General features: G+C 39.4%; 1 protein-coding gene across 1 annotated transcript in view; it reads right to left on the minus strand.

Annotated features, from left to right (window-relative positions):
- The window catches only part of ADAMTS12 (ADAM metallopeptidase with thrombospondin type 1 motif, 12), a 170744-nt gene that overhangs the window by 68055 nt on the left and 87527 nt on the right, over nt 1-15162 (minus strand). Inside the window, exons 5-8 of the mRNA XM_010563992.1 lie at nt 7257-7453; nt 5299-5382; nt 3466-3590; nt 2005-2154 (exon numbers count right to left, since the gene is read on the minus strand). Of these exons, the coding sequence (XP_010562294.1) occupies nt 2005-2154; nt 3466-3590; nt 5299-5382; nt 7257-7453 (556 nt within the window). The remainder of the gene's footprint in view (nt 1-2004; nt 2155-3465; nt 3591-5298; nt 5383-7256; nt 7454-15162) is intronic.

The raw sequence follows: 15162 nt of genomic DNA on the forward strand, positions 1-15162 counted from the left end.
TTTCTTCCTATTTAGCTTTCTCAAACTGTGCCTTACAAACAGACCTCCATGGCAGGTCTTCCCAACATGGTTCTCTCCAGCTTCTCTGACTTATTAAGGCATTTCTTTGTTCAACAACTTGTAAAAGTCATAAACATTAAAAACTTTGGGTGGGATTCAGCTGATTAAACATACATGCCTCCATGTCATCTCATCGTGAAGTAGATTATCTGCAATAATAAAATACAAGGATATTGACATACCAAGATGTTGACACCTACACTGTTAACATCTGAAGTTGTATAAGCCCTTGTACGAAAGAGCAGTGAAAACTGACTCAGGTTGTGATTCAGTCACGGATCAAAATGAGTTCAAACCACTTAAGACTTTGTTTCTGGAAAATATAATTGTACCATGACTCAAATGTTCCAAAAGCAGGGCACTATTTCAGTCTGAATCAAATTCAGTAATGGCTCTGAGGTATAAAAGCATGTATGTCCCTTAGTGACAGGATCCTTTCCATGAACAGGCTCTGCTGACACAGGAGATGGCGAACATCTAGAGGGACAGTATGGGAAAGCATTGACTTTTGGCATCCAAGGAACGTGTGCACGGCTTTCTTCTCATTTTTTGTTCACCTGTTCTTACAGACTTTTATTGTTCATGTTCAAACTTTTTAACATATGTACTCTAACCTGGCTTGAGGGGAGGATGGTTTCATGTTCACAACAAGCCCTACAGTATTCAGTTTTCTCTGTGGAAACAATTCTTAGAGGCAAGGCCCTGCACCAGTCCTGCAAAGGCAAGTATAGCAGTACTCTCACAGCATTCAAAGGACAGTGAGTTACCAGTCACCCAAGCTAGACCAGGAGAAGGTCACACACTGCTCTAAGGAGAATAAGTGTCTTCAGATTAACTAGTGTTAATGAAAAAAGCTCCCCATCAGCAAGAGGTTGTGGGAACCAAGTAACTAAACCCAAAGCACCCAGATCCAACTGTAATGATTTCAGCATTATTTACTTACACTATTTCCTTTCTGGCTATTGAGGGGTTGAATAAAGAAAGGCCAATTAATGGGTGCAGGATCAATACTTGAGTAATCTTTGTATGAGATTATTATTACTATATCCCATCAGGAAATACAGACTTCATCCTGACTGGTAGTTGGGTGCAGAATGAAATTAATGTGATTGTAGATACAGCAGTGATCATGTCACCTAGCCAAGCAACATGGTCCAGCTGAAAAGTCCAGGCTTTATAGCCAAACTGGAATATCCATGAGATAGGCCTTTACGCTGGGGAGAACAGCTCAGTGTCAAAACAGATCCAAAAATCAGAATTTTTTCAGGTGAGTTTAACAAACCAACTAACCAGCCAAAACATCCTTTGAAATTAGAAATACTGAGAAATCTAATTTCAAGCAAAAATACCCAATCATAAAAAAAGTTTAGCCATGTCCCAAACTAAAAGCCCAGGAACTTCAGTTGATTTGACTTAAGTGTATCCACAATAGCAATATTAATATACAGAAGATACCGGTTGTTAAGAAATACCCAAAAGTGTCTTTATTTGTTCATCAGAAAGGAGAAAAAAGATTTGATATTTCTGTGAAGTTTGACTGCTTGAATCAAAACTGGTTTCTAGCTAATCTGCAATACTGAAATACCTTGATGTAACAAAACAGGTATGTTGTATGTAAATGATTTGGATTGATTCGGAGATCATGTAAAGTAATTGCATAGTAATTCAGTACCTGTTTGGAAAAATTAGCACGATTAAGTGATGCTTCTTTGTAGCTTAATTATTTCATCCTGATATACTGCTCTAGCAGACTCTGTTAAATGGGGCAGACAATAGCTGTAAATATAAACAAAAGTCAAAGGCTTAAGAATCTCCTTCTTATTCCTTTGCTTAGAAAAAACAAACATGGTTTTAATAATAGAGTTATCTCACTCCTTGTTTTGTTTCTGTCTGGCAAATTATAAATTAAACTCAGCTAGGTTCTCCCTTCACTTTCAACCATACCTGTGTCCAAGTTCATGAGCAATAGTGAAAGCCAATGGAAGGCCAGAATCTTCATTGATGTTACAGCTTCTGTGAGGTTGACACATGCCTGACAGATGAGACAAACCTAAGGTTTCACATGGACGATTCATGCCAGCACAAATGTCCTTTCTAGAATCACAAAAGAGATGTGCCATTAAAAGAGCTTAAAACCAACTGTAGAGTGTCACTTACAATGGGTGGTAAGTCTCCACCTTATAATGCATCACTGCTAATTTGCATTTTAAGCAAAGCGTAGCGTTAACATTTTTACAAACATATACACAACAACAACATGCATTTGTTCTGCTACTGTAGCACTATACTGCTAGAATTTGTAGCCAATATTTATGCTGCTGTAGTGCCTAATACGTATGTTTACTGTCAACTCACATAAGAAAAAGTTTTACAACCTCCACCTCTGACAGCGTTTTGAGGTACAGTTTATTAAACTCACCATAACTCAGCTTCATTCAAGTGAACTGTTTGAAGACTGTTTATTTGGAGAGGTAAACGCATCATTGTGAGACTTCTTTTTCTCATTTTTATTTTAAGATTTGCTGACTGTCTTTACTGCACCACTTGAGGGGGTTTTTTTGTTGTTTTTTTTTTTTCCTGATGGACTTTAACTTAGGACTTTTTTTTTGCAGACCATAGACCAAATCTTTTCTCTCAGCTGTGTGCAGTTTGGATTCATTTTTACAGACCTGTACAAGTTCTGCTTCAGGCCCTGCCACAAACTCCCTGTGTAACCTCAGACATAGCCTTTAAGTTTTCTGTGCCTCCCTTGCTCACATGTGAAAAACCATTTTGTGTCTCCTTAAATACGGAGATAATATTTAAAAATCATAGACTTTAAAGCTTAAAAATAAACAGCACTGTGTTCGCAAAACACTCTTCCATTCTGATCTGCACCTCTGTATTACTTTAGGATTTGTCATTATGAAGTTGTTCATCTACATGCTACATTGTTTGGTATATTGCCTCAAAGAAGAACAGAGGAGTGATCGAGCACAGAATGAGATAGGATCAAGTGGGGAAAATGACCTGAGCTCTGCAAATTGCTAATCTCTCGGGATATACAGATTTCAATTTCCTGACTAAGATGCATCTATAATTAAACACCCACATACAAACATAAAGTGTTATATGTACCTTGAAAACAAATGAAAATCAATCCCTTTAAAAGGTACAGAAGGTCTAACTTTAACCACATTTTTGTAATACCGCTCATATTTTCTGCCTGTATGAGCGTGAGACACGATTACACAAGGTTATTTTTGCATTGACACTGTGCTTCAGAAACAGCATGTCTTCATCAGACCACTTTTCTGGGTTCCGTGCAGATGAACTAAATGATGGCATGAGCCTATAAAAAAATACCACCACCAAAAAACCACAACTAAACAATAGTCAGTCACAGCTGCTGAACCGCTGTCATACCTGGTTAGAAGGACGGCCACATCGTGGTGTGTAGGGTTGATGTCACTCTTGGGATTGACACTCTTCTGCCATTTGCAGAAGCTGGCTAGTGTCTTATCAGCATGGTGAACTATCTTCAAGCCTTGCTAATGGGAAATGAAGGAAAATATTATTATAAAGACCACACTGCATTGCAATAACATGTCAGTGATGTTAGCCAAGAAGCTGGGTAACCTTTGAAACACAACTGATTATGCTTTTGCCTAAACCTAGAGCCATCATTATAAGTAATGATATGTATTTATCTAACATATTGAATATTAAGTTAAAGTGTTGACATTTTTGTAATTAGTGCAGCTAAAAGAAAAATTCAACGCAGAAATTTACGTATTTTTTGGTAAGTGAGCTTCATAGGATCCAACACTGAATTAAAACTTTCAAACAAACATTTTATATTCTCCTGAAAGCGAGTTTTCCTCTAAAGAGAAGGCAAAGACTAATTACTGTGGGACTTCATGCTCAAGTCTGCCATTCAATGTTACATCAACAAAGTCATGCTCAGGGAACAATTCTGCTTCTAAGGGTGTACTTCTTTCACAATATTTTTCAATTCTGAAGAGAAACAATGCAGTCATAGATATTTCTTCCTCATCTTGTTATTATATAGTATACATGCAAGTTACTGAACTTTCTTCTGAAATACAAAGTATGCAAAAATAAACTAATTCAAAAACATATTTTCTCATTTCTGGTCTTGGGCATTCACTGTATCTTGTCTCAGTTTACTCTACTGAAGTAAAGTAAACTTTTTACAAAGCACCTAAATAATACTGCTACCAGACAGTAGTTTCTGGCTAACTTAAAACCAAATTTTGAAAGATATCCAATGCTGCTATTTCCGACATTGCCATGCTAAAGTGAACAGGAATCCATGGTTTATTATCAAAACAGCCACAGAAATTTAGCAAGTAAACTTAACTGGACATCATCATGGGCTTCAGGTCCTAACTGACCTGTTAAGATGCAAACTACAGATTTTGGCCTGCATATCCTTACACTGAGGGCTCTAAGGATAGACTCTGTCCTAATAATTATTTCAGAAGACATAACCTGGTTCACAACCATGGCTTGGTTCACTGCCTTCAATAGCTTTCGGACCATCCACCTTGTGGTTATACATCACAAGCCACTGAGAAAATCCTCTTAATGTGCTCCTGCAGTCAGAGCAAGCTATGTCATGCACAGTGTTTTAAAATAACTATAAAATGATGACAACCAGCATGTATTTAAGCATGTAGCAATATATTTTTGAATGAGAGAAATTCTCATTGTATCATTATATCTCATTATATAGCTAGTTTACAGCAATTAGTACCTACTTAGTCTTCATTTTTTTGTTTTGAAAGAGATCTAAAAAGAAAAACGTGTGTTTGAGCTGCACAGTAACAGATTTACCTCTTCAGAGACCTGCAAATACTCTAGCATTACACTTTGTAATACATTTCAGGTAATGCTAGGTAATTAGATGCTGAGTGATGATGCATAATTTCCGTTTCTCATCTAGTCTTCCTTGGCATCCCATGTTCTTTTGATATGATTCCATTTCCCCATTCCTAATTTGTCTGTTTTAATTACATTTTCTGTGGCAATTTTATGCAGAAATACCTTAAGTCATCATCTAAATACTTAGCTATCCAGGACAGCATTTATTCTAAAAACAGACATGCCAAAGATTAATAGAAGAGTAAAATGAACACATTCTAAGCAAATAAACCCTCCTCTCTATAATTATAGCTTGATGCATTGAACTCCCAAGTTTTATAAGTGACATTTTGAGGAAAATAAAAACCTTACCTCCTCCTCCTCAAAGAGGATAAGCCGGACCAGCACAATGTGAATTGCATTGCCAATGCTTGGATCATGGAACAACCCTGTGACCTGTGCCAGAGCCAGGAGGTATGAGATTAACCGATTCCTCTATAGCAGAACAGGACTTTAGAGAGAAAATACAACATTTACTTCAAGCACACTACTCATTTTGGGGTGGGGGTGTTGTTTTGCTTTTTAAATCCTCAATGCACTTCATTGAAAGTTTACTGAAATGCAATAAATGTTAGAACTACTGCAAAAGGCAGCTCTGCCAAATGAGTGATGATACAGGATGTGGCAAAAGTCACTAAGCTAAAGAGCAAAAGGAGTCACAAGATCATTTTATGTCCATTTCCCTTTCAAGAACTACAGAGTTCTTAAAAAACATTAGCAGAAAAGAACGCAACATCTAGAGTGACATAACACTGATGGAAAAGTCCACTCAGGGTGCCAAAAAACCAGCATATCAAATTGTTCTGTTTTGATTTGATAGGAATCAGCTTCTGCCACAACAAAGCAAAAATTAGTCAGTACTAGGCAAAGAGAAATCAGTTAAATGATGTATACTCTTGTGTTTTCACAGCACAGAAGAGGATAATAAGAACAAAAGCAAAGAAAATGAACCAGTTAAAAAAAGAATCCACATAAAAAACAAGCAAGAACTGCACTCAGAAAAAACTTGACCCAAATGTCATAAACGTCATCACAATGTTGAATTAGGCAGAAGGAAAGGGAATCAGAAGAGAAGATAGTCATAGGCTATCTATATGTGAGCTATGCCATATATCACAAGAAATATGAATGGACAAAATGGATTGCATTTGGGTCAAAACTGTTTTGGAGAAGACCACTAAAGGGGAAATTACCAAAATAAAGTGGGAACTATGTTTACAAAGGTCTGATTTGGATATGGGTCTTTTTCAAGATACTAGATTGAAAATTGAATCATTGTGATTAACCCTAATATCTCAGGTACAGACTGCAGAGAAAATGTTAAGACTTGTTTGTTCATGAATCTGATCATGACAGGGTTTTATTCCACATATTCTCCCTGTGTGGACAAAACCTCATGTGCTCATACCAGCTTTGTGTCTGTTTTATCAGGCTCACTGCCTCAGTAGCTAGTCAGACTGCTTGGGGGACAGTTGGGAACATACTGTGTAAACATAAGGGACAGATCGGTTACCATGGCTAGAATTACACTGTGATTAATGTCACATATATTACACACATACCATGATAACAACATAGAAGACATCCTCAATAGACCTACCAAGGTCAGTATCTACCATGATACAGATAATAACAGAAGACATATCTGTAGGCAGTCTCATGAAACACTATTGCTTTTCCCAGATCCGACCTACATTTTGAGACTTGCCACACAGGAAAACACTGAAAGATAAACTTTTTTTTTTCCCAACATGGACTTTGTGTTGTAGGCAGGATACTCATCCAGAAAAACAGCTGTACTGGTTTTAAATGGGACAGCGTTAACTTTCTTCATAATAGCTCAAATAGTGCTGTTTGGATTTGTGACCAAAACAGTAACACACTGACATTTTAGCTCTTGCTAAGTTACTACAATCTCCAGTGAGCTGCTTAAAACTGTAGAATTTCTCTCTGTTGCTGTAGCTACCAACCTGAAATCACCAATGAGCAACAGGCTCCAGGGGAGACAGGGAATTTCAGTGGAAAGAAAATTAGTGCTAGGATTTATAGCTATGAAACCTCTCTCACTTAAAATCCAGAGAAAAATTATGCCTATGCAAAATACAAGGTAAAAAATACTTTAAAATACAGAGTTTCAATGAATATATATGAATAATACTACATTCGTTTCAGTGAACAATATTACAGACTTGCTTCAAGGAGATCAATGACATAATGAAGTTAAAATTTGCTTCATTCACCTATCTAAAAAAAGGAAATGCCATACGTACCATATTCATTATAGTAAGGATATATGATTCCACATGGTCACTTCCATGATATTCAACCATCTTACTGTCTGCAACCACAAGCGTCTCCACCCATCGCTCCTTGCTGACAGAGCGCCGAGAGAGCTTTCTGACAGCCACATGACTTTGTTCCCACCTCTCCCTCCGATTCTGCTGCTGTTTGAAAAAGCTGAGGGTATCTGGAAGAGTAAGAAGCAACACTGACTTGAAAATATTTTCAAGCTTGATTTGAAGTGTATGGCTGTAACACTTGCAGACAGAATGGCAGCATTGCAGAATCACAGGATGATATAGGTTGGGAGGGACTTTTGGCTGCCACCTACCTGACCCACAGCAGGGTCAACTCCGAAGTGGCACCAGCCTGCAAAAGGCCCTGTCCAGTGAAGTTTTGCATACCCCCCTGGATAGATTAAACACGCATCCAAAAGTTACCCCTACTCAAACTCCAGGGATTACAGTGTGAGACAGAACCAAGATAAAAATACTGAATTGGGGATGCCATTTTCAAGGAATTTCTCTTCTGTGGTTTGGCGCTAAACTCTCTAATGATACCAGTTCATAGTTTAAGCTAAGGGATATGCTTTCTCTGCAGGCAGCTCTTATTCTTAGCAGGATGGCATGTTAAGCCCAGTGCTATGGTACATCTGAGAATGGTTTGTTCTGTGCATGGAAAATATCCCTGAAGAGTGGGGACACTTCACCAGTAGGTGTCATCTAAGTATCAGCCAGGCGGATGGCCGCCAGCTTCTCAGCTCCTGTCATGTCTGACAGGCAAGACACTTACCATTTCCACTATAATTTTGGGATCTGTGCATCTAAAGCCTTTCAGAAAGAAGTCTTTGCTCTGTAGAGCTGCTAGCAACCTTGTGCTGCACTCAGTGGGGCTAATTACTCTCCACTCATTCTAGCTTTGAATGCCAGCTGACTGTGTTACCAGGGAAATACTAAGGATGTAAATACCCCTGGGCCTGAAAAAGAAGTGAGAGATGCCAGTTTGACAGCAACTGGTGGCATTTTTCCAACCCAGAAGCCAGAGAAACACTTCTACAGTGCTGGGATTCCCCGAGTCCTAGGAAGGATCAGGTGGGCTTGTTGCTATTACAGATACTGCAGTAGTCCTTTGGCATCTCACTCATGGAAGAGGATGTCCTTATTCCAGATGGGGCACATCTGCAGCCCAGAAAGACAGCTCCTGCCTCAAAGTGCTTATGGCATGCCCAGCATTACCCCCATTACTGTGTGGCAGGGGACAGTCATCCAGCATTACCTCCACCTCCCAGCACTACGAAGTGTTGAGGGACAGTTACCCAGAGCACTCTTCCCTTGAAGAATGGATGACCTGGTAGCTAGGTCTGAAATCTTGTGTTCACACCAGAAGAAGATCTGTTATGCCTTTGTCATGAATGCACTGTTTGCCCTGTAGAAGACCTAAGTGCAGCCAGAATGTATCACGGCATCTTGCACATCTACAAAATGCGACACCATTGGACTATTAATGATGTGTACAATACACCTCTCAGCAAAAAAGGTTATTGATATCTTGGTTTATTGTATATGTGCAAAAGCAGATGCACAGGTTTTTAGAAATGGGTTCTTTGCTCAGTCGGAAAGATGCCTAGAGAAAGAAGCGCTGGTACAGACAACACACTACATGTAAAACTGAAATATGCCGCATTGATAACCAAAACTACAGCAGCCACATCACACATCTAGAACTGAGCAGCAGTGCACAAGTATGCAGTACACAGCAGCTCCATTAGTTGACACACACTGTGACCAGTCAGCACTGCGTTGCAGTACCAGTTCAGGATTTTAGCCAGCGCCAGGCACATACCACCGAGAAGCACAGAAACCTACAAACCTACCCCAGCAAGGTTCATTCTACTAGATGGAAACCTGTGCCTCCCTTGAGCACCTTTTAAAGGATACTGTACAAAGCTGAATTAATATACTATGCAGAATGTCATGTATTCTATATTGTAGATTTTTAGAATATAATAAAGAAATAAAAATAGTTGTAAGTAGATTTCTTTTTGCATTAACTGGCATTTGCATTTTAAAAGACATTGAAAGTACTACTTGTGAAAGACAAAGAACCATAAGATTTTTGACCTGCCTGGCAAGGCAAACGGCATTAAAAAATACTTGAATGTAAGAGAAGTGTAAATAAATGTAAATAAATTCCAATCAATGTGTAAGCTTATAATTTTTACTATCCATACACTGTCACAATAAGGAGCCCAAGAATATAAATTTCCTTTGTGATTAGCAACCCAAATCACTTGTCAGTGTCATCCTGTGCACCCACACAAAGAGACTGTGTTGTAGATAGGTCAACTAGTAAAATAAGTTAGTCAGTAAAGAAAGTTGCCTGCCCACCAACCCAAGGGACTCAAAGAAAGGCATACATTTTTCTATCTTTATCTTGAAGAACAAGCTGCATGGAAAAATAGCTTCTTGTCTACACGAAGGAATATAATTTGTGAGCAAAAACAAAGAAAAGAAAGTGGGTGGTTTATTTGGTTTTGTTGGTTTGGGGGGGGGTTGCTTTAAGAGAAGGGAAATGGACTATGACTGCTATAACCTTTATCTAACACCACTAACCCACACTGCAGCATCACTCCTGCTGTCTCCCTCAGTCTTTGTTCAGTTACTGCAATAGTCACCTCTATGTGGATGGTCTGAGACCTAGTAACATACAGTACTGAGAAAACCCTGCCTCCCTATACTCTACCATCATAACTGCTGAGCACAACATGCTCCACAAGCAGCAGAAGAGAGAAACGGTGTACCTGAACCCTGAGGGTTTCCATGTATTTTTGAGAAAGAGATGTAACACAGCTATGTATAGTGCTGCAGTCCTTAAGAACAGAAATGAAAGTAGTGCTGACAGTACACTCAAGACAGTCTAAGGTTGGTAAGAGATTCAGCTAACAAACTGCATGAAATCCAAGCAGCAATACTCAGAAGTTTCTATCTGTCGTGGGACATAATTTTGCAGATGTGAGGCTTTTACTAGAAAACCTGATTCAGCCAAACAAGTCACGTACAATGTTCCGTAAGTCATATGTGATATCCAGCCATATCACTGCATAACCAGGAGAAATGGTGTAGATGACAACATTTCGTCAACCTCTAGTTAGAAATAGCTGATGAATTTCAGCATAAGGGTTGGTTTTTAAAATCAAAATCCAAACTGTTTTTAGTGAAAAACAAAAATGTCCCCTGAAACTATCCATACAAATCCTACTTGACTAATTCAACAACATACAGGACCCTTAACTCTCAGCTACAAGGAAAGGTTTTAAGTTAACTGTAAGTCTCAACTGTGTTTGAAGAAACAGTATTGTTCAAACTTCTCCAGTACAGGTTAAAGCTGCATGGCTTCTGTGTATGAAAGAAAAGTTATATTCTCTCTTTTAGCAAATCAATTTAATTTTTCATTAGGTGACAACAGAACTGTATCACAATTTGACAAACCCTATTAAGAAAGACCTTTCTAATCTTCAAGAAGTAATATCAATAATCTCACTATAAAAAACATTTAAGTTCTTCACTTTGAACAACTCATCCACTCAAAATGTTGCTTGATTAAGGTTTTTTGTTAATTTCTGCCTTTTTGCCCTCCAAACTCCCTTAAAGAACAGATAGGACTCACCTCATTTAAAGGCATTATGTGAGATTTCCACATCAAAGGCTTTTTTTCCACCTTTGTTTCCTGCAGGTGTTGCTCAATGAAGAGTGCAGCATACAGTGCAACACAAGAGGACCTCAAGGCGCTAACTGTACAAAGCCACCTTTCAATATCTTTGGAGATACGCAGGGCTTTGAAGAAGCAAGGCGAAAATGTCTGGAAATTCCTACAAGAGCAGAATGCAGCCTACGACTGAAGGCTGTCAGACAAAATATAGTAGTACTGATTTATGTCTTCACTTTCTATCCTCACCCCCTTTCTCTTTGTGGAAGAGCTCTTTTATTTTTACCACTCTATATTATTCACAGTCAAAATGCTACATCTCCAGACATGAGCCATGAACAATGCTAGGGATGCTAGACTAATAAATCCCGCACTGTTCAGAACTTGCTACATTATTTTTCCTATAATCTTCACTTTATCTTTGTTCTAAGACATGCCTTCAGTTTAAATATTAACAAAAAGACTGTAGTTTCGGGGTGAGTTCTTCAAAAGGTTAATAAACTCTGTTGAAACAGAGTCATTGTACAAGAGAAGATGAATAAACATAGGAAAACATCATTAATAACATGAACTGAGCACTAAAAAGTATATACATGTCCAATCATAGCCTAACTAAAGGAAAGGCTGAGGAGTGACTTAGCTAATAAGAATTAAAAGGATAGTAAGGCAGAGGAAATCAACAGAGTTTTCTGAAAAGTGATTATTATCCCATCAGCTTTGAGCTAGATCTAATAAATGACTTGGGACCTCCCAGGACCGTGCTCTAGCCAGCACATTTCTGGATAAAGAAGGCGGGACCTTCTCCTCTTTCACTCATGAAGGAGGAGAGCAACTCAAATAGCTGATTTACTGCAAGAACTTACTAATTATTTACAAAACTCAAATACAGTAAGTGAACACCCTCTATTCTAACTATCTCTGCTGAAATAAATAAGTCAGCTATCTAGAACAAAATCAGTGAAACCAAATACACTAGAAATTTTGTACATGTAGTATCTTACACATACAATCATTGTTACAAATATCTGTAACAAAACTAAGCCTGGATACTGACAATGCAAGAGTAAGGGCTCACACCCTGTATGGAAAAACTGTTATAAAACAGGGAAGAAAGGATGTGAATTTAAAACTGAACAGGTAACCAAACCAGCTCTTTTTATAAGCATTTCTGAAACTGGCTAAGCTAAATCGCACAAATGCTTTCTGAGTGTGAAGCAGTGTTCACACAGGAAACTAGTACAGCTATTTAATCACGTACCTCCCCATGTTGACAACCCTCAAGTCCCAACAAAAACAAGCACAGAGAAAGCAAGCTTACAACTTTGCAAGCTTTGTTCAACTTTAACATTCCTGCTGTCAAAAACATGAAGTATCAAACAGTGGAGTCACACCACTCTAATGCAGAATTGAAGCTAAAAGTGGACCTGTGTTGACTGATGCACTTGATCCAATACTGCTGATGAGTGTGTCTGCCACTCATTACCACTTACGCTGGAAGGATGGAATGATAAATGTTCTGGGCCACTGGCATCAGGAGGTACATAGAGAACAACTTCGTGGGAAAAAGCTATGCCTGGAGCTTTCTACATTTTGCAACCACTATTTTCCTTCTGCCTGAATGTTCTTACTTTTTTTCCCAGGGATTAAACCCAAGTCAGTAAGAGACAATAAAAAATTACAGCTGCATAAAATGCTTTTCTAGGAGTACATTACTCAATGTTGTTTGAACTTTCCATGCTCAAATCACTTGCTAACTTCAGTGGCTGGTTCCCCTTATTTTGGTGAAAACATTAATGTGATGGATTAGAAGAACAAGGTGACTTTTCTATGAATTAACCTAGCACTTGGTAAAATGGTATCTGAAAATAATTTAACTTGCAGCACAATTCTATTTTCATTTCATGAAAAACAAGTATCTTCTGAAACAGAATGCATCTCACTGTAAAACATATTCGCAGATTAAAAATTCCCAATAAATTATGTGTATGTCTTAATGCCTCTTAGCAAATAATTTAAGAACTGTTGACTGAAGAATAACAGAGAAATGCAGTTTTGAGGAGCCATTATGATGCAAATGAGAATTTAAACATATGGGCTTTATTAACTGTATATGGATGGGTTAAAAGATGGGATTTTGGTCCATGGATGAGCACTGGGGGAGAGGTAGATAGCCAAGGAAAACGCAGTCAGCACAGAAAATGGATGGTTTGTTGCCTGTTGCTTGGAATGCTGACCACAGAGATAAGAGAGCTGAGCAATCCTGGGGGATCCTGGGCAGCGGGCTGTTGCACAGCACAGCTGTGTGCATGATGGGCGCGTGACTGCTGGATGATGACAAGATGCCACATGTACAAAGCCCATGAACCAACAGACAGGGTGGCTGTGGCTCGTGCAGCGCGCCTGGCCAGCGAGCGCATGCGTCATAGGCTCCCTATGTTACAATCGAGGCGTGTTTTGGCACCCGCTGGCCACATGTGCCGAAACCCGTTCCTCTGCAAATGTAAAAATACCGGGATTTTTCCGAAGAACATTGGGCTGGTGTATGGCGAGGCCACCGTTGCCTCCGTGGGGACGCCCACGTAAAGCTGACACCTACCGATTGCTGGGCTGAGCTCGTGGCGCAAGACGGCACAAGAATGTATGGATGGTCCACCTTCCTCACAGTCCTCAGGTTGGTATGTTAATTTGCTTTACAAGATACCCTTAGCATAACGCACATCTGTAGTTAATAAATGCTTGCTTTTTCCCCTTATAGTCAGTGTGTGTGTGTTCGCCTTCTCGGGAATCCTTGAAACCACCCTAAAACTTTTAACAATTTTTCTTCTTTTTACATATATATATATATATATGAAAATTTATTCACACAAAATTAATGCAAATAACTGAAAGGGACATCTTGAAGTAGTTGTCTGTGCACTGTCAGGTTTGATCTGCTTTTCAGCGAGGTTAACCAAATAGTACTCAGAAGCTCTTGAATCAGACTCCAAAAATTTCTATTAATGTTCCATAAATTTCATTCACATAATAATGAAGAAAAACCAAACGGATTACATGCTCATGATCAGAGGTCACCAACCTGCTTAAGTCAGAAGTAAGGCTAAAAGGCCACAATGATCTTACTCACTACAAGAAAGACAATGAGTTGCTGGAGCATGTCTGAAGAAGAGCAATGAAGCTGGTGAGGGGCCTGGAGCACAAGTCTTATGAAGAGCAGCTGAGGGAACTGGGGTTGTTTAGTCTGGAGAAGAGGAGGCTGAGGGGAGACCTTATCGCTCTCTACAACTACCTGAAAGGAGGTTGTAGTGAGGTGGGTGCTGGTCTCTTCTGTCAAGTAACTAGTGATAGGCTGAGAGGAAATGGCCTCAAGTTGTGCCAGAGGAGGTCTAGATTCGGTATTAGGAAAAAATTTCTTTACTGAAAGGGTCATCAGGCATTGGAACAGGCTGTCCAGAGAAGTGGTTGAGCCACCATTCCTAGAGGTATTTAAAAGGTGTGTAGATGTGGTGCTTAGGGACATGGTTTAGTGGTGGACTTGGCAGTGGTAGGTTTACAGTTGGACTAGATGATCTTAAGGGTCTTTTCCAAACTAAATGATTCCATGATTCTATTCCTTAAGCTTGTGTGCTGCAGGTAAGTTTGTGCAGGCACTACAGAATTCAGCAGTGAAAGAAAGTGTTGAAACTCTGGAAGGATACATGTTTTGTGGAGCTTTTTGGACACATGGAGAGGAGGACAGTTATGAACCAGCAAGATCCAGAAACTGGCAGCACAGGTCCCTGGAGTGCCCACTAGTTCTCTGAAGTTACCTAAGTGATTTCCACAACAGGCACTCATTGCTGGCTGCCCTAATGCCAAGCTTCAATAGTTGGTGAGAACGCAGGAATGGTGGACAGAGAGTATCAATGCAAGGAAAGGTGCCAAACCCAGCAAAACCATGCTGGAAGAGGTGAAAGACAGGAAAGGAGTACTAAGGGTTGTAATTAAGGATTTGGGCAGTGTAAGTGATTTACATGGAAGGTTTGCTCTTTGCATGTGATTGGGACAAGAAAGCAACATGGTTTTCAAGCTGTGCAGATTGCAACCAGCCACTACAGGGACTCAAGGCAGCTGAAAGGGGCCTCCACCTCCTGGGCTTTAATGAGCTCGTGTACCCAGCTGCAGGCTGGGCACTGTACCACAGGGACTGGGGAG

This window comes from Haliaeetus leucocephalus, unplaced genomic scaffold, assembly GCF_000737465.1.
Source record: "Haliaeetus leucocephalus isolate CR32 unplaced genomic scaffold, Haliaeetus_leucocephalus-4.0 Scaffold174, whole genome shotgun sequence".
In the NCBI taxonomy this organism is placed as follows: Eukaryota; Metazoa; Chordata; class Aves; order Accipitriformes; family Accipitridae; genus Haliaeetus; species Haliaeetus leucocephalus.